A 20,505-nucleotide genomic window follows, 5' to 3' on the forward strand; every position below is an offset into this window, starting at 1 on the left:
AATCATACAACAAAAACTGAAGAATTTTTTTAAATTGTTTTACATCCATTGTTTGGACATGATATCAACATAGCTTTAATTTTACATGTAGACACACTTTCTCAACTTCAGCTTCCCAAACGTCAATTCAAGTGAATATCGATTCCGTTGCCTTGACAATAACAAGGAACGCTCTTCAGTCACGTGAAATCCATTCCTTAGTTTTGTATTAACACTCGGAGCCACCACCCATTTTGTGGTCGTCGAGGATGGTGAAGAATCGACTTACCGTGACAAGATTTTGGTTTCCTTCGAACCATTGAAACTTCTAAGTGTACTTTCGAGAAACCGCTGTTCGTGGCAGAGGCTGTAGAGAGTTGTGCCTGATCCGACAGTCATTAATTATCACTTTTAGTCACATGCTTGCTATCTTTAAGTGTGAGCGTTGAAAGCTATGTTGTTGAATTAATTACATAACCCTTATACATTACAACATTCGAATTGACACTTGGGTATATGTTATATGTGCATAGCCCAAGTAGCACCTGTAACTTGTTCATACAAAAATAAAATAAAACAGATGCTGCATAATGGTCGCATGCCAAACACGGCGAAACAAGTCGTAAGATGATGGTGACAATGGAGTCAAAACAATGTTACGAATTGACATCTCATCATACTAAGTTCAAATAAGTTCCAACGTAACTAACTCTCACGACGTGCTCGCATTGACTGTTTTTAGTCGCCAAATGGTCACCGTAACAAAATGTGACCATGAAAAAGTGACACACTATAAGATAAAGTTAAGTAGTTAATTGAAAGCCTCCGTACATTATTCCGGACAATAATATTAAATCAATAAGTAGAAAATTCCTTCAGTTTAACACAAAAATTGGCTATAGATAAATCTACGCTTATACGAAATTTTTTACCGGTACATGTGCACACTTGTTTCGTTTTGGGAAGTACATTCTCTCTACCAGAGAAAATATTTCTACACTTTGTCACGGCAGTGTATGCATGGAAAAACTTATGCCAATGGCTACCATAATGACCAGGGAATGAAACATTAATTAAATTTGAAATAACTGCAATTTTCAATTATTGCAATTGGTCAACTGTTTTAACTTTGGTATACACGGAAAGAAATCCGTTACTGCTGTTATGATTAGAAAATCATGAAACCAATCATTTTAACTTATCATGAAATCATGAGCAATAACTCTTCTCCCATGAAAATTAATCATGGTTCGAAGATGCGTTACTTGAAGAATGCATTTCTTTCAAAGCTCGTAACTCTAATTTTCTACCCGGATATCACTTTGAACCCTCTGCCTCAAGTGATGTGATAGATTAATAGATTAATGGTAAAGCAAAAAGCAGACATTGAAAAACAAGACCTACTGAAAACGTTTACTTGATCCTGAAGCATGTTCATTTAATAATCGTGTTGTTTTACCCACCGGCTGAAAGAGAATTAAACATAACATAAAAATAAAGATAATGAACCGAAAATTGGCATCATAAGAGACTAAGCCCGGATACGCTCGTCATTTGACAAACATCAATGTTACATTTTGTTCGAATGTATTCTTACATATTTGAGGTGATCGTTGTTGCTAGAATAATATTCCGAGAGCTAGCGTTTAATTCAATTGTGAATTTGGAACACCATCTAACGAAAATCAGAAAAATATTTTGTTCAACCACTGTGATTAATTTGTTTCATAGATATAACAACACTAGCTGTACTGATGCACCTAAATATTATGAATAAGACTATTTTTTTTTTTGCAAGAATTCGACATAGATTTTCTTTTTAAGAGGTTTGATTCACTCGTGTTTTTTTCATGCAGTTCGTTTAAGTGTTTAAATTCTGAAACACAACACAAGCTTTTCACTGAATTTATATTGCAAAAATGACCATCGTTGCAAAAATCACACATAACGCCTGAATTTATGTTGCAAAAATTACCATCGTAGCAGAAACACGCCTGAAGTTATACCCAACAACTTCAAGTGCGTTACGTTTAAATTTCATCGAAATCAGTTCGAATGGATCATGATCCGAGAAATTTTAATCATGGTGTATTATCATAACATGAAAATATATTATTTTCTCCAAATCATGACTCGTTTTGCTCATTTCTAGAATCGGAATTTTGCCCGTGTATGAAAAAATAATATTAATCATAAAAAAGTTCTATGCGAACAAATTTCGACTTTTTTGCTGTAAATTTAATATGACGGGCATAAAAATATGAATATTATTTTGTATGTCTATGTTCTGAAACCCAAAATATCGAAGGCGCGCATGTTTTCAATAAGTACAATGGTCAACTTCACCATAAATATCGAATAGCACTTAGATTTTGAGTAGATATAGTGAGTTTAAAGAAGATTGAATTCTATATTTTAACTCTGATTATCGGATGCCAATTTTTGGTCGCCAATGTTGAATGGGAAAAACATCAACAAATTGTAACTTGATAAAGCTTATATTTTCTGTTGCATTGTGACTGATATTCGTTACTGAGAAGTTGTTTGGCAACTCGTGGTAAGTCGCACAAGCTCCGCCTCTTACGCTTTTCGGGTTACATAGCAGTTATAATGCATGTTGCAAAGTCTTCTACTTGTTCCATGAATTTGTGTCATATAAGTTACTGTCTTTGAAGTGTAATAACGTGTGCTACTTGGGAGCATGAAATACTACCAGAGTCCTTTGGATTTGTTCGAACTGTTGACGTAGGACTACACAATTATTGTGTAGTCGCTATTAATTTCCGGTTTGAACAATCAGGAAGCAGTTATCTTTTGTGTTTCTCATATTTTTATTTGTACCACGGTTAAATATACTCTTTCAGATTTCCTATAACGTACCATTAGTTTGTTTATATTGATTTTGAGAGGTGTGTAAGGCGAACGGAGCATAAAAATCCACAGAAGGCCCATTTGCTGATGTGCACAGTATCCTTTACCAAGGCGTGCACGAGCCGCACAGAGTGTAAGTCAATTTAATACTTATCGTTATCACTGTTAAGGGAAGCTATGAGAGCGGCTTGGTAAACACAGAATATTTCACATAGTTCGTTATTAATTGAAGTTTCCACCATCATTTATCTTGAATATCTTTATCTACTCCAAACGATGTGGTCTGATCTGTTTTTAAATTGCGGTTTTAAATTGCGTGTTTTGAAAGCGCATTCTATTTAGGAAATAAAGACATAGGATTTTATGTCAAAATGTGCGATACAAGTACAGTGAATAATAGTACAGAAATTCACGCACATGTACATTTTATTGAATCAGGATCTCTCAATAGCAAATTTTCGGAAATAGGAATTTTTAGAAACCTTCTCAATGAGCAACTCAATCTAAAAAAAGTCATAAGTTTTTGAATGAGCACTGTACATGCAAAATTAGGAAAATTTTATGTCGTGAATACAACTTACTTTACTATGAGGTGCTTTTCAAAATTTACCTTCTTGGAGGTTTTTGATCGTGAGAATATCTTGTTGTATCTAACGTCTTCGGAGATATGATTAGTAATTTGTGGTAAAATCTAAAATCTGGAACTAAATCTCGGAGTTGAATTCTGGATCGTAATTTGAAAACTGAATATTAGACCGGAACCAAAATCTGGGTCCAGAGTTCATTGCTAAGATTTAGGTTTAGGATTCAGTGTCTAACCGGAATCCTGTTCTCGAGTTCAGTTCCAAGCACATGTTCACCTGAGTCCAGTTTCAGAATCTAGCAACAAAATTGAGTTACAGAGCTCAGATTTGGGAATTCAGCTCTAGTAGATTGATTCAAAATGGGGTCGAGCTCTAGAATTCAGATTTTTTAATATCAAAGAAAACTGAACCATCAATTTTATTCGTATTCACGTCATCCCGTTATGTCTCACGACATTACCCACTTATCTGCTTTGCATTCAGAAAATCAAAGCTCTTCAATAGGTTTGCAGGTTTGCTCTTTGGAAAGGTCCAAGTGCACAATAACAATCCAGCAAAGGGCGTCTCTTGTTCATGAAAAATGAGATAACCAAGTGCTGACCATGGCTTCCCAATATATTCCACATTAGCAATGTAGCAGATGAAAATTATTGACGTCACGGATTATAGTACAAAACTGCTCCGCTTTATCCGTCACATTTGGCAAATTTTCCATTACTTTTCATGTCAAAATTTTCAGTTTTTCGACTATATCTGTCACAATTGACCTTGAAAACAGAATATGATTTTAGACTTGGATTCCGCACGGTAATATCTATCCATCAAGCCATAGATTGTTAAAATCGGTCCATTTTTAACGGAGATATCGATATTTTTGTGTAAGCGACTTTTCCCCCTATTCCAACAGTAGGAGTTTTGAGCACTGTATGACAAAGCAATGCTTGGGAGCAACGTGAAATACGATTTTTTATACTGTTATATACAATTGTTTCTAAATACCAAAAAGACTATGTACAGCATACTTTTAAAAGAAATTTTGCCTCGGACCTATTTTAGCACGGTTTGTTTTTGGCAACATAATCGTTCGAATATGACATATGTAAACCAGATGATGGTAGCATTTTTAAGTTGAAAGTAATTCTATAATTATTTTGATTTATGATATGTAATAAATGATGGAAGAACATAACTCCCATATACCATTCGACTCAGTTCGTCGAGATCAGCAAATGCGTGTGTGACAAATAATTTCAATCAATTTTCTCGGAGATGGCTAAACCGTTTTCTACAAACTCAGATTCATATGAAATATAATATACTCCCAAACAAGGTTCCTGAATTACGTTTGGATCCGACTTCTGATTGCGGAACCAGAGGTTGATTTGTGAAACGAAATTAAAATAATGCAACTCATTTCTCTCTTAGATGGCTGAACCGATCTAAGATTCAAATGAGAGGTCTTGAAATCTTATAAAATTTCTTACTTTTTAGTCGGATCCGGCTTCCGGTTTAGTAGATACAGGGTGATTAGTATAAAAATGTCAATTTCATATTAATTATTCATTTATATCGGGTTTACTGATTTGGATAGTCGAATACCAAATAAATTTAATTCAGTTTAAGCGGTATTCAGTTTTCGATTCGAAAGGCACCCAAAATTTTTAAGCGCACTACAATTTCTCAAAGATGTCTACACACTCCTCAGGTGAATTCAACTGATTTCTGCTACACCGATTTTAGAATTCCGGTTCCAGTATCGAATCGTTTCTCAAAGCTCAATCATTTTCTCAAAAAGGCCCAAACGAACTTCAAAAACTTGCCGTTTAAAACGACGATAATCAAAATAATGTCACGAGAACTAAAACACCGAAGAATATCCATGCAAAAAATAAATGCGGATTGAAAAAAAAGGTCCAAGATGGCGACTTGTTTTGTTTTGTTTCGATTATAGAGGTTTGAACCTTAAGGTCATTCGCCTCTTTGGGCCAGAAAAACTTTCTGACCCTATGTGCGGGGTTGGGAATCGAACCCAGGCGGGCTGCGTGAAAGGCATCGACTTACCCATCACACTATACTCGTCCCCATGGCGACTTCCGTTTTATTGATATTCCTTGAAAACCCTTAAAATATGTGTCGATATTACTCGAAATTCTCGAATACCTTCAAAATATGCATATTTTCGGAACGTTTTTCATAAGTAGGCATTTACATTTGTGAATCAAACCGTTCCGAAAATACCCATTGCAATATGGTTTCAAGGAATATCAATAAACCGGAAGTCGCCTTCTTTTAATTCAGAACCACCTCAAACATCCTTTTCCAACATGTACTCATCAAACCGTCCCGAAAATACCCATATTCTGATGGTTTGTAACGAATATCGATGAACCGGAAGTCGCCATCTTGGAAATTGATGCGACCTAGATCATCCTTTTTTGCAAATATATACATACAAACATTGCAAATATATAGATACATACGAGGTATGTTCAAAAAGTACCCGGAATTCTCATTTTTCTAAAAAAATATTTATTTATTCGTCTACATCTATATGGTCCCCTTCAAAGTAATCCCCCCTAGATATAATACACTTATGCCAGCGTTTTTTCCAGTCTTCGAAACACCCCTGATAGTCACTTTTTGTAATGCTCTGTAGCACTCTCAGCGATTCTGCCTTTATCTCTTCAATCGATGAAAAACGCTGTCCTTTCATGGGTCTCTTCAACTTTGGGAACAGGAAAAAATCACATGGAGCGATATCTGGTGAATAAGGAGGTTGGGGCATGATTAAAGTCTTGTTTTTAGCCAAAAAATCACGAATAAGCAGAAGCAGTTTTGGAACGAATTTTGCTGCCACTTGTTTCATGCCCAAAACATTTAAAAAAATATGATGGCATGAGCCAACTGATATGCCAACTTCTCTAATAGTGATTCGGCGATCATCCATAATCATTTTTTCCACTTTTCCCACATTTTCATCGATTATTGATGTGCTGGGTCGACCGGAGCGTTCGTCGTCTTCAACGTCTTCGCGGCCATCTTGGAAACGCTTATACCACTCGTAAACACTTGTTTTTTCATAGCAGACTCACCGTAGGCTCTCTGTAACATTTCGCACACTTGGTTACACTTTATTTCATTTTTCACGCAAAATTTAATACAAATTCTTTGACTCTTCAATTCTTCCATTGTTTAAACTAACAAAAATCGCCGAGCTAAAAAAATCACGTCTACACCAGCCGCTACAAGACAGAATGTAAACAACGAATACAGCTGAAAATTTCACCATACATTAGGGACATATGTACCAACACAATAAAAAAAAAATTTGACCACCGGACTCTCCAGACGCGCGCAATTAAAAAATTCCGGGAGCTTTTTGAACAGACCTCGTACATATACATACACAGGATAAACTTTTTCTACGTTGAAAATTCCAAATTACGTAATTTTTTTTGCGTTGAAGATTCCAAATAACGTAAACTTTTTTTACGAAGTCCCAATTATTACGTACATGGAGGTTTGGGTGTATACTTTTTTCTAGAATGGTTCGGTAATTTTTTGAAGTTAATATAATAAAATAATAGTCTTGGAATACACTCCTAGTTTGAGTAAGTCTAAAGAAGGACTGATATTTCAGATAGTCTTAAGAACTGATTTAGTTGTAGTCTTGCAAAAGCCTGAACAGTTCGGAAAATAATTGTTTGGGTAAAGTAATTCAAAAGGCAGATTAATCATTAGCTTGAAAAATGACTGATGGTATTTCTGGCAACCTTGGAAAATTCTGTTAAAAATTCTGGTCTACCAGATTTCTAATCTTTTTTCAAGGGTTAGAACTTATTTACAGAATTTAGTTCCAGAATACAGATTCCAATGTTCAAACTAAGACTCTGGAACAGCATCCTAATTCTAGATTCTGGAATCAGACTTTCGGAACTGGTTTCTTGGCTAGATTTTGGAACTGAATGTAGTGTCTTAATTTAAGTTCGGAATTCGTATTCAGAACTTTGATTCTGGGAATTCTGAACATTTTTGATCTGCACTCCGAATCAGAATTTTGGCACTGACTTCTGAACCGATATTCAATATATCTTATATATCTATCTATCTTATCTTATCTTATATCTTATATATCTTATATATATATATATATATATATATATATATATATATATATATATATATATATATATATATATATATATATATATATATATATATATATATATATATATATATATATATATATATATATATATATATAAATGCAGAGATCATTCTTTGTAATCGCATCACGTAAGAACGGATGGACGGATTGAGATGCTTTTTTTTTGTTTGATCAGTTTTTACCCCCACCGGGTTCGTACATCAAAAAAATTAGAAAAACTTACCGGAAAAGTGGGAAAAATTAATAAAGTTATTTTGTATGGACAATGGAATTTTCCACTGAAAAAGTCGCCAATGATTGCTAGATGATCGATAGGTGTTTGGCGCATAACGAGTTGCATAAGTGTTTGGCCGTCGAAGAAAGGAATACTAGATCGTTGAAAAAATCGTTTGGCGCGCTACGAGGTGTTTTGTGTGAAGATTTCACATGCATACTTGATGTGATGTGATGTGATTCGTCATTACGTCGAACCACGTGCTTAATTGGGTATCAAAATTATTGCTTGCCAAATGACTTAATGACGAAATGGTATGTCATATGTTCTAGCAAAACCACTGTTCTGATATCATTTACCAGTTGATAAATTGGGTGTTCAATGGAGGCAGATGAATAGTATTGGGCAAAATCAACAAATTAGAATTTTTTTAATGAATCAATGAAAAGATCGTGCTGTAGAAGCGCTAAGGTCAAACTAAGAGATTTTCCTTACCTTTTTGTTCCTAATGATTTAGATTAGACTATGCGCACACAGTAAGTGACTATTAGATATCAGTGTTAAATAAACTGTACACACCGAATTACTTTTTTTACGGATGTCGGTACAATTTTACTGACTTTCAAACAGCTAAACATTCGGTAATCCGTTCAGTAAAAGTTTTATTTGCTGAATGAGAGAGTAGAACTTCAATCTGTCATAATTCTACTGACTTCTTAATCATTCAATACCGACGTTCGGCGAAATTTACAAAACAATCCTAAATCCTATGTAAACGTCTTGACCCGTAAAGTATTACTGGTTTTTGGGAAATTTCGTTTTGTAGATCTGTGAAAGAGCAATTTTGTTTTCAAAACATATTTCCATCCTATTAATTAACTTATTTGCGTGTGGTGAATGAATTCTTTCAGTAAAAATAATATTTTACAGATCGTTGCCGCAAAAATTATTACCGAACACAAAAATAGATTTTTTTGTGTATAAGAAACTGCTTCATCCCGGGTAGTTGTAAATAGCAAACAAAGATCAAAATAATAACAAATTTTACCATCATATCTTGGCTTGATGTTTCTATGTTATCATAGCGATACTTGATATTTTCGTGATATTGCATCCAAGGAATCAAAAAATTCTACGATATCTGTTTAACATCAAATTTAGTTATAATATCTTATTTCATTATTGATGAGCTATTCCAATTTCATTAAGTAAATTGATCCAGTAGTTCTATCTTCAAATAAAATACTATTGAAAAAAATGCATCAGAATCAGATAAGAGAAATACTTATGATGTTACTCTATTCTGAATGCTAGAAACTAAAATAATTGAGAAATTCGTCTTCTATAAATATTTTGTTCTTGGTTTCATATTACAATGACAGAATTTGATATTTTGTAACTATTTTCTCATGCAGGTTTTGTTATGATTTTTAATATTTTGACTCTTATTTCAAACTAAATAATGTTAATTTCTACCATTGAGATGTTTGGTTTTAATAACAGAATTTGTTATTGGTTTGCAAATCACTTCTACCCGGGATAGTTTGTTGTTCTGTCGGGTGAACATTCATGTATGAGTACCTGTTCCTCAAAAAACGGACTGTTCAGAATAGAAATCTGTGAATTTGTTAAATTTTTGCTTAACAGAAGAATTTCACACTAATTTTTTGTGATATTTCTTTTTTGAGCTAAAGCGAATGTGTGCCGAATTTCGTTGATAGTAGATTAAGTAATTAGAAAAATAATGGAGAAAAACGTAAACCACATAGTGTTATCCAAAACCATAAATTCGAACAATTAATTTTTGGACGAGACGAAGTTCGACGGGTCAGCTAGTAGTTATATAATTTAATATCTATTTTCAATTTCAAAATGTTTTACTCTCATTTGTTCGGTTTTATTTGAGTGGTACAATATGTTTGTCGTCAGAATGTCATACGTCAGTATCGAAGCATCGTTACGATTTAGGAGGCGAAGCAGTTAATGTTGCAAAATTCACATAATCATTATACTAATACGAACGATTTTTAATATTCGGAAGTGTGAATGAGGCATGTCAATTTTATTCGTATTCACGTTCTCCAGTTATGTCTCTGACATTACCCACCCGCCTTTTTCCTAAATAAAATTACTGCCGGGCGAGGGATGCATCGGAGGTGGTAATCCTGCTGGTTCGATATTTACTATTAGATTTTTTGATAAGCTCACAATCCTAATGACCGAAGATAGAATTTTATAAATGTTTTAATGAGACAATTTCAATGGCAATAATCGTATAATCATGTTACAAACTTTACAAAATAGGACGAAAACAAAATCCAATGCAGATAGTTTCGGATTTTAGGTTACGGCAAAAAAAAATCTTCGATTTCCAGTAAATCGAAAAATCAGATTTATTAGTATAATAATTTTAAAGTCAAGGAACATTAACAGTTAATCTTGCTTACACCAGATATAAGCTTCGGCAAACATGGAATGCCACGGTGACGTTCGATAACTGAACCCGCTGGATGTGTACGGCCATTGCCACATCTGGGCACAACGTTCCGGGTGCGGCATCATGGCCAGGTGCCGCCCATCTGGCGAGCAAATTCCGGCAATGCCTTCGACGCTGCCGTTCGGGTTCATCGGATAAACTTCGGTCGGTTCACCGTCATCATCGACATAGTGCACGGCAAGACAACTTTTGCGCTTCAGCTGATCCAAGATTGCTTGTGATTTAAACGAAAATTGTCCTTCGCCGTGGGCGACCCAGCATCCGAGAATACTTCCGGCCATTTTTCTTAGCATAATCGAATTGCTTGGAGCGATTTTCAAAGTGCTCCAACGGCATTCGAAGCGTTCGGATTTGTTGTGTAGTAAAGCGACATCCGGAACATCGATCGAGTTCATCTGTTCATCTGCCGATATCCAACCGATTAAACCCATCAGTTGGCATCCGTTACAAACACCCAGAGAAAAGCTGTCTTTTCTGGATTTGAAGTTTCGGAATTGAGGAGCCAACACTTCACTGTATAGAATGCAGGCAGCCCAACCCTTGGCAGAACCGAGCGTGTCTCCGTAGCTGAATCCACCAGGGAAGATGACACCGCGATAGTTATCCAGAGATGTCTTCCTATTCAGAAGGTCACTCATGGTCACGTCATGGACTTCAAAGTTGGCTTCATAAAGTGCTGCGGACATTTCACGATCCCCGTTGGTACCTTCCTCACGGATGACAGCTACACGTGGTTTTGTTCCTATCAATTTAGAAGTGTATACCAAATCGGGATTAATCGTACAGGAATAGGTCGGACCACGCCGGAAATCTAGCGAAGCGTATTCTTGTACTGCACACTGTTCATTCATTTGAAGTTTCTCCAGTTCAAAACTTGTTCTTTCCCACTGCTTTAATAGGCTTAAAATACTAGTCTTCAGTAGTTGTTGACCTCGCATTACAACCGAAGCGGAACCGCTGTCATGAATGTCCGTTTTGTAACCATGACCTATGATGAAACAAGGGACACCGGCTGATTGATATGTATCCGTGACACAAGATACATTTTCTGAGGTAACCTCGATAATCCAACCACATTCTTCAGCAAATAAAATGTACATAGAAGCTTGCTGTATATCCGTTCCAAATTGTTTGCCACACTTGCTGAATAATTCCGTCAAATCCAATTTCAGTCCTGCCAATCCGGCGAATGCCATTTCCAAAGCGCAAGCCAGCAAACCACCATCACTAACATCATGGCCTGAGAGCAACTTTCCGGCTTTCAACAACGTCTGTGTCATTTTAAAAGCCTGCACAAGTATATCGGTTTTATCCAGATCTGGAGTTTCATTGCCAAGCTGCCCAAAACATTGGGCCAATACGGAACCGCCTAGTCTGAATTTATTTTCAATACAAACAAACACCAACGTCGTTTCCACACCCAACGCAGCAGCCTTCAAATCCGGTGTAACCTTCACCCTCACATCCGGACATGGAGCGTAGGTTGAAATGACGAGCGTTCCCGGACTTTTGACCGTTTCGTTCCGAACGCGGGCAGCCATCGAAAGTGAATCTTTGCCACCGTCAATGGCAATGTTTAGTTTACTCATAATGTCACACATGGCCTTACAAGCATCCACCAGCTTGGCACCTTCCCCATCGACCTTCGCAGCCCACATCCAGTTTCCGGAACATTTCACATCAGCCAGCTCGGTGATACCGGCGAAAACTAGATTCGAGATGGCTTCCGCCACCGACATCCGGGCACCGGCCGGATTGTTCACCAAACCCTTGACCGGTTGAGTCCCGATGGAACTGGCTATGCCTTCGACGCCGAACTGCGATACCGCCGACAGACTGTAATCGGCCAACGGTGTGTGCAGCGGTCCAACGCACTGCTGCTGGGCGACTAGTCCTGTGACGCAGCGATCCACCTAGGGCGAGAAAGAGTATATAGTGATTATTGAAGTTACTCTAAAATATGCTCTTTTTCATTTGAATCTTGACCATTTTTAACATTTTCAAAGCAAGCCAATTTATTAAATATTCTCTATTTTTCTCTAAACATCTGAATCCATACGAAAACGCCCAGTGTTTACTCGAAGTTATACAAAAGTTTGATAAAATTCCAGTCATTACAAAAAAAGCAAGTTGGAATATTTGTTCACACGAAGAATTGTACTATTTGAACAAAGAATGTGTAGTCAAATTTGATGTATCTTTTTGGCTATCGAGACATTTTTCCCATATTTAGGTCAATTTTCGTCTAGTTCGGCTTAGATTTGGTTTCAGGTTTTAGTACCCGAAACTTACCCGAAATTTTTTTATGCTAAATGTCTTAAAAATGCATAAAACGTCGAGATCTGATCTAATCTCAAAAGATTATTTTTTTAAATATTGGAAATTTTTGAAGTGTAGGCGAAATAACTTAAAGAGAATTTCGAAATAACACCAGATCTCAACGCTTCTTGCATTTCTAAGGCAAAACAAGAAAACCGCACTTTGAAAATCCGCTTGAAAAAGACTTCAGTGTACGCATGTATTTGTGATGGTTTTTTATGCTCAGATCACAGCATGCTGTGCGATTGGCTGTGAGCCTTCGTTTGTTTACTTGTTTGTGCTGTTGAAATTTTGCGGTTTCAAAATGTCGCGTATTAAAAAGGAAGTGAAAATTAAGGTTCTGGACACATGGCTAAGTGAGAAGGGTATTACTTTACGAAAACTGACAGAATGGTTCGGAAGTCATCATGCCAGTGTAAAAACCATCATAATTAAGATTGAAGAACACTATTCTTCGGATGAGCTGCCAGGAAGAGGCAAAAAAACCGGTTCTTCCAACCCGAAACAGGACCAGCATGTTCATGCAGAACAAATCAATGTCAATACGTGATTTGGCCAAAAAGCAGGAACGAGTGTCGGAATGATCCAGCGTATCAAGAGGCGAAATCACCTGAAAACCCACAAGAAGCAGGAAATCTCGAAACTAAGTATAGAACCGAAGAAGCGAGCAGCAACAAGGGCCCGGAAATTGTATTCGCGTCTTTTGCAGTGTCCGGATGCATGCGTTTTGATGGACGATGAGACTTATGTAAAGGAGGACTCAAAAACTCTTCCAGGTCCATAATACTTTACTGTCGTCGTTGGGGAGGATGTGATCGATGCGGACAAGTCGATTCAAGTGGAGAAATTCGGTCGAAAGGTACTGGTATGGCAAGCAATATTTTCCTGTGGTTTGAAGTCAACCATTTTTTACTCTACCGGAACTATAAATGCAGAAATCTATCATTCTGAGTGTCTCCAGAAGAGATTGCTGCCTTTATATAAGAAGCATAGTACACCTCCACTGTTTTGGTTGGATTTAGCGTCGGTTCACTATGCCAAAACCACTCTCAATTGGCTTGCGAAAAAGGGTATAAATTTCGTTAACAAACATATCAATCCACCAAATTACCCTCAGCTTCGACCCATCGAACGTTACTGGGAAATCGTGAAGATGGTCTTCAAGAAGACTGGTAAACCAGCTGGGACATGCAGGAGTTCAAACAAATTAGGGCTCAAGCGTCCAAAAAATGCGATGCAACACTTGTCCGGAACTTGATGAAGAGCGTTCGATCAAAAGTTCGAAAATTCGGTAAGGAATAACTTAAATTTCATCCGGTTTCATTATGCTCAAGTTTAACCTCGTACAATAATTATCAATTTTTAGTTTGAATAAAATATAGTTTTTTAATCATAATTTGAAAGAAAAATTTGTGGATAGCTTATTTTTAAAACACTCCTTGAAACATTGCCGAAAACACTAAATCAATCTAACCAATCGTTTATTAGATAAAGATTTTTGAAAATGTCTGCTAATTCTTACTAAGATCTCAAAAGTAACGCTAGATTTAAAATGGCCAACTAAAGATGCAAATTGTCCTTTCTGGTTATGAAGAATACTTATGCAAACTTATGCATCAAAAAGTACGATCAAAAATAAAAATGAACTTTAAGAAAATAATCATGATTTTCGGTGGACCCGCTGAGATTGAAATCCCGGTTCGGAATCCAGGTTCAGGTATAGAATACAGGTTCAGAATTCTGATCCAGAACTCAATTTCCGAATCCAACTTCAGAACTCTGGTCCAGATCCCAAAATCAAGTCCAGCTCTAAAATTTAGATTAAAAATCCAGGTTCTGAATTCAGATCAAGAATCGAGGTCTACGATCCAGATCCTGGTTCAAAATTCAGGTTCAGAATCCAGATTTAGAGTTCTAGTCAAGAATCGTGATATAAGTACAGATTCAGAATTCAGGTGCAAAATTCAAGCCCAGAAATCAGACCATGTATCCAGAATCCTGGTTTAGCGTCCATATACAAAATCTAGGCCTAAGTCTAGAACTCAGATGCAGAATCCAGGTCCAGAGGAGCAGGCTCTGATCTAGAATGAATCTATGTATCTGAAACTGAACTGGGAATTACCATATTAGTTCTAGATTCTTTTCAGATCCAGACTGAACGTGGATCCAGACTTATTATCTTATTGACCCAGATCTAGTTGCAGATCCTGCTCTTGGACCGATTCTTTACCTGGAATTATTATATTACTGGGTTTGAATCTGGAAATGGATCTGGATTTGGATCTGAAACAGGTTATTCCAAGGTAAACTGCTTGAACGATCTTTCAAATTCGTATTCTTGTCATTCGGTTGTGTCTCTGACATTATCTACCCGTCGTTTTATCCGATTTTTGCATTCAAAGTTTCTACCGACTGTCGCTGTAGGAACGCAAAACAAAACAGGTTACCCGTAACAAACAAGTAAACGTCTACAACGGCAGTAGGTAAAAACTTTGGAAGAGCTGGTTTTTGCATTCAAAGTTTTTTATCCGGTTCTTGGAAAAAGGATGTGTTGCATTACCGGTTCGGTTGTTTCTCTCAATGTTTTGATCCTGCTCTGCATTCAAAAATACTTAAGGATCAAGAGTAAACCAAGTTAACTTGTGTTGGTAATTTGTGTATTACGTACATTTTATTTGGTACGTATGCCATAGATCTGTGTATTCATATATGCAGTGAGCCGAGTTTATCAAAATGGATTGCACGATTGAGTTTCAAACAATCTTTTTTCATAATAATTTATTCTCAAATGAATTGTAAGCCTGACATCTTGGATGAAATATCAGTTTTGATCAATTTTTCACCAACGTTTGATGGAAAATTGCTTACATTTTATGAATGTAGATTCTAACTCCTTAATAAAAAAGTTAGCAACACTGCTTCAATGCATTTGTATTAGATTGCGCTACACAAAATAAACAAAACTAAATATTTTCGGTTACAAAAGCAGTTTTCCGAGAAAACATTTATTTTTACGACAACATTACATGTCCATTACCTTTCGCGTGTTAAATTAAAGGTTTCTTTTTTGCGGGTTTATTTATAGAAGGTATGTAAATTTTTATATTGCAATAATTTCTGCAAGAGGAAATCCATATAGGAATGTGTTTGTTGCTAATCAAATGTGTCAGTGGAAGTAAGCTGAAACTGAAATAATTTTTCTCAAGCAGTTTTAAGGAAAACGGAAGAGTTTTAGACTAAGATTTTTGCTTTTCCTGAATTGCAATTTTAAGCAGTATGAACCGATTGTTTTAATTTTCAACCCTATTGAAGATTTATTGAGTAAAATCAGGAAAATAATCGCCGGAATTTGTTTTTACGCACACATTGTTGGCATTACTCATACGCTTGCAAAGATTCTTGCTCCTTAAACGGATTTTCCAAAATAAGTTAAATAAAATGTTGATATTCACGAAAGCGTGAGTTAAAAAGTAGTTAACCAGTGATCATGGGGTGGTATGCTAGACTCGTAAGAAAAGCTACTATTGAATCATCGATCAATGGTTCGTGGGAGATGCGCATTGTTTGGCCTAAGTGTGTCTATTATTCTGGACTAAAAGCATTTGGTTTGAGAATCATTCACTCTTTTCCACGTCAAGAAAAGGAAGAAAATTTTTACATTCATACTCTCATCGGACACTAAACAATATCGAAAATGATGCAAAGTTTCAAATAGTACTACTGGATTTCCATTCGAAATTTGAATAAACAAATATAAAACTAATTCACCTTACCTTGTTAGTCAAAAACCGTTTACTACCGACAGTCACGGTAGACAGTACTCGATTCAGTCCCTCCAAAATCGAAATACTTCCGACATCGAACTCGGGCAGTCTCATCGGTTTTCGTTGTAGTCGAAATTCCTTCTGTGGCATTTTTCCTAACACGTGATCCAAATGCATATCGAAGGGTAAACTACCCCATTTTGGGCGATTCTCACGCTCGGAATACTTGCTGACATTGATGGCGTCGTCCACCAGTGACACATATCCATTTCCGGTGACGAATCCGACAAAACTAACTGGACACCGTTCACGTTCGCAAACGTCCAACAGAAGCTGCCGGTGCTCCGGAGCAACGAGAACAGCATTGTTCTCCTGATACTCAGCTCCCCACAGCTCCATTAAGGTGATTGTTGGATCTCCTAGAATAAATTCTTTGGAAAAGATTACCGCTCCCGCACATCCCGGCTCTACCAGTTCTTTCAGTACATTTCCGTTCCCACCGGCACCTTGATCGTGGATTGCTAGGATTGGATTCTTTTCGCCCATCTCGATGCAAGCTCGAACAACGCGGTTAAGCTTGTTTTCCATTTCAGCATCACCTCGCTGGACGGCGTTGAAATCCAGATCACTGTTGTTGTCACCTTGCACTTCAACGGAACTGGCAGCCCCACCACCAACACCAATTCGATACACAGGCCCACCCAATTTCACCAATAACATTCCTAACTTTGGATTAATTTTCTGCATTTGGCTAGATTCCGCCGTTCCAATACCTCCACTGAACAAAATCGGTTTAACATACTCCAGTCGCTCACTATCTTCGGTTACAACCCCGAATGAGATGGTAAATCCGGAAATCACCGGTTCTCCAAATTTATTTCCATAGTCCGAAGCGCCGTTACTGGCTTCTATCAGTATCTTCAACGGTTTGGCGAACGACGGTGGGTATTCGAGCTGTTGCTCATAGGGCAATGGGTAACCTGGAATGTTCAACATCCCCACGCAATATCCAACGGTCCCGGCAATTGGCAACCCTCCTCTGCCAATGCTTTGAACATCACGAATTCGCCCACCCGTGCCTGTTGTTGCTCCACTGAATGGCGACAACGCAGTAGGCATGTTATGAGTTTCTGCCGTAAAGATCAGATCAGAATTTACAGATTTCAGTTCAAGGGGACCAGATTCATCAAACCTATTCGCTCGTAGTACCTTGTGAGTGTAGCCCTTGATCGCACTGCTGTTATCGCTGAACTTAACTGTGTTGTTTGGATTGGAATGGTTCTGGGTATCAATTATCATTTCAATCAGTGATTGCCTTTCCTCCTTGCCATCAATGACCATTTTTCCCTTGAAGAACCAATGACGTGAATGCTCACTATTACACTGGGCACAGTCGAACAGTTCCACATTTGTGGGATTGCGTTTGAGAACGTTTTTAAACAAATTGGTGTAGTACTGAATATCCCAGTCATCGAACGCTAACCCTAGTTTCTTGTCCACCTCCTTCAGAGCAACGGCTCCTTTTTCCAAAACTGGAACTACATACCAGTTCTCATTGGCCTTCGTGAAATTCTCGTAGAAATTATTACGCGGAACATTTGCTTCCGTATACTGAAATTGTGTCATCCGATCGCAAACCGTATCGATCAGGCGATCAAGTTCACCACCATCTCTGGCGATCGCTTTTCCCAGTGTAAGCAAATATCGAAATGACACCTCAATCCGTTCAATGAAGGTTAGTCCAATATTGTGACAAATGCTGACACTGTTAGTAGAAGCCGCCGTCGAAAAATTAAATCGCGGTCCAATTTCAATCAGCTCTTCATTGGGGGAAGTTTTCTTCAGGCGTGCTTGGATTGAAAGATTGTCCTTTTCTTGCGGTCCTTTCAAAATCCATCGTAATTTTTTCTCCACTTCATCGGGAAACTGTTTGTACTTTGAGTTCTGCACATAATAACACTTCTCTATCTGGAGATTAACAACATTTGGATTAACTTTTCTAAAGTTTTGCAATAATTGCTGTCGCTTTGCCTCTTCCACCGGGCAGAAGAATCTAATAATCACCATATTCACTGGTCGCTTGCAATAAAGAAATACTTTCCGAATAAACGTTCTGCAACCAACTAACTAATCTGGATGATGATCACTCCCGTAATATATTTAATCAAATACCATGCGGGTTATCGCCAGTCCGATGACTGCTATTTATTTGTCTGCTACGAAGCGTCAGAAGCATAATTCTACTCACACCATCTTCGACCGGCTGTGAAGTAGGGAGTGTAAAGCAAAATTGTCGATTGTATTGCCCTCGCGCGACTTCTTATCTTGCCGTCCCCTGTCCATGGCTCCAGTTTCGCATGCTTCCCAAGCGTCAGCTATTCTCTACCCTAGCAGCATGTGCTATACTACCCGTTTGCCAGAATTGAATACCCACAAACAAACCAGTTTGAAGGTTTCGTCTTACCTGTTGTTTCAAAAGAAATCAGATCTTGTTTAGAATATTTGCTACCCAGGATGGAACGGGCGCATCTTGAATATGAATCACGGTTGGATAATATTCCGTTTCGAGGTTGGCTGGACCTCGCACGTGTCAATCAATGTTGAAACTACATCGAATTAACATGAATATTGTCATGCAATCAAATTTTCATAGAATGCGGAGCATTCTATTTAATTTTGTTCACGCATCGGTTGCTTTGATTAGTTAAATGTCTTAGATAATTCAAAATTGAAAAGAAGCTTATCACTATGGTTATTGTAGTTTTGACATTGAAAAAAAATTATTGTTCCGTGCGAGAGCCACTATTCACAGTAGCATGAAACATGATATCACTATTGTATGAAAAAAGAATCAACAAACATATCTAGAAACCTGTCTGATAGATTTTAACGCTTAGATTCGAGCGAACAGTAGGATGGACCACCCGGATAGTTGTCGTATGTTCGAGTCCCGACATTGAGACCGTAGCAAGCAATAGCAGTCGATAAAACAAAACCGATTACGTTCGGGACGGAAGAAACCAAGTACAGTATTGTGTAGTGGACAATAGAACGACCTCGAAATGAATGAACCAAACGAACAAAAGCTACCGCCGACACGAAAGAATACAATTGTTGTTGACTTCAGGCAGTGCAAAATTCGACCTTCGATACGAGAACTTGAAGGTTTGCTTAAGGAGCAAATGTATCTTGACATTAAACGTGTGCATTTACTTCAATGCAATAAGACAAATAATGTTGTTTACATCCAGTTTTATAAAGAGTTGGATGCAATTCAATTCGCAAAAGACAATAACAATGTGCACTATGTGGAGCACGAGAACATTAAGTCCAACATTCCAGTATATATGGAAGATAGTGCTATAGAAGTGCGTGTGCATGAGCGTCACCGATTCATATATTCGCAAAACTATGTCCCAATACGGAGAGATTCTCTCTATCGGAAAAGAAAAGAATTTTTTTTCCCCGGTATTCTAAATGGCGTACGTTTATTACGCATACACTTGAAGAAGGCTATACCTTCTTATGTGATTTTCGGTCAGGATACAAGAATCCTGTGCAAATCACTTGTTACCTAAGACAATCAGATGGCCACATGTCAATATTGCCAAAAAGCTGTTCACTACGGTAAGCCATGTGATAAACCGGACAAGGAGACAACTATACCAAAGGTGCTTCCTTCACATCAACCCCAAGCAACCCCAGTACTCTACAGCCACCAATAACAATGAAGCATCCCCTTCAACGAAACCATCAGTATCCCGTATAGAACAAAGTACACCAGCTGCAGTTAACAACTTACTCTCCAACCAACCAGCAACTGCAAACAATGAACAACAAGGCGCATCTACAGCAACTAGCAACGAAATCAACAACAATACCACGGCAATGGATGACGAGACGAACCACGAACAAACTGCCCCTCAATCCTCGCAGGAGGAAAATGGAAGCTCCTCTCCCCCTAGAAAAAGGGTGACAACGAGATCCAATACAAAAAAAAATTATCTAAAAACTCAGCTAAATCGGCCACGTAAAGCTTGTACGTAAATAGGCCTGAATAAAATATCTTTTTAATTAAAAAAAAGGCGGGTGGGTAATGTCAGAGACAT

At 37.5% G+C, this 20,505-nt stretch overlaps 1 protein-coding gene across 1 annotated transcript; it reads right to left on the reverse strand.

Annotated features, from left to right (window-relative positions):
- Positions 1-10,184: 10,184 nt before the first annotated feature.
- Positions 10,185-18,604, reverse strand: LOC131432728 (phosphoribosylformylglycinamidine synthase). The gene is made up of 2 exons (XM_058599202.1): positions 16,406-18,604; positions 10,185-12,226 (listed from the first exon to the last, which is right to left on the reverse strand). The coding sequence occupies exons 1-2, from the start codon at positions 18,461-18,463 to the stop codon at positions 10,250-10,252; spliced, it is 4,035 nt and encodes a 1,344-aa protein (XP_058455185.1). The 5' UTR covers positions 18,464-18,604; the 3' UTR covers positions 10,185-10,249.
- Between the last annotated feature and the right edge of the window lie 1,901 nt (positions 18,605-20,505).

The sequence above is a fragment of the Malaya genurostris genome, chromosome 2, assembly GCF_030247185.1.
Source record: "Malaya genurostris strain Urasoe2022 chromosome 2, Malgen_1.1, whole genome shotgun sequence".
Taxonomy (NCBI): Eukaryota; Metazoa; Arthropoda; class Insecta; order Diptera; family Culicidae; genus Malaya; species Malaya genurostris.

What these genes read in the sequence shown, in the direction of transcription:
- LOC131432728 (XM_058599202.1), bottom strand. Translation starts at nt 18,463, where the DNA reads ATGGTGATTATTAGATTCTTCTGCCCGGTGGAAGAGGCAAAGCGACAG. An exon ending in AACGGTTTTTGACTAACAAG is followed by an intron (nt 12,227 to 16,405) that starts GTAAGGTGAATT and finishes TTCTCGCCCTAG; the next exon opens with GTGGATCGCTGCGTCACAGG.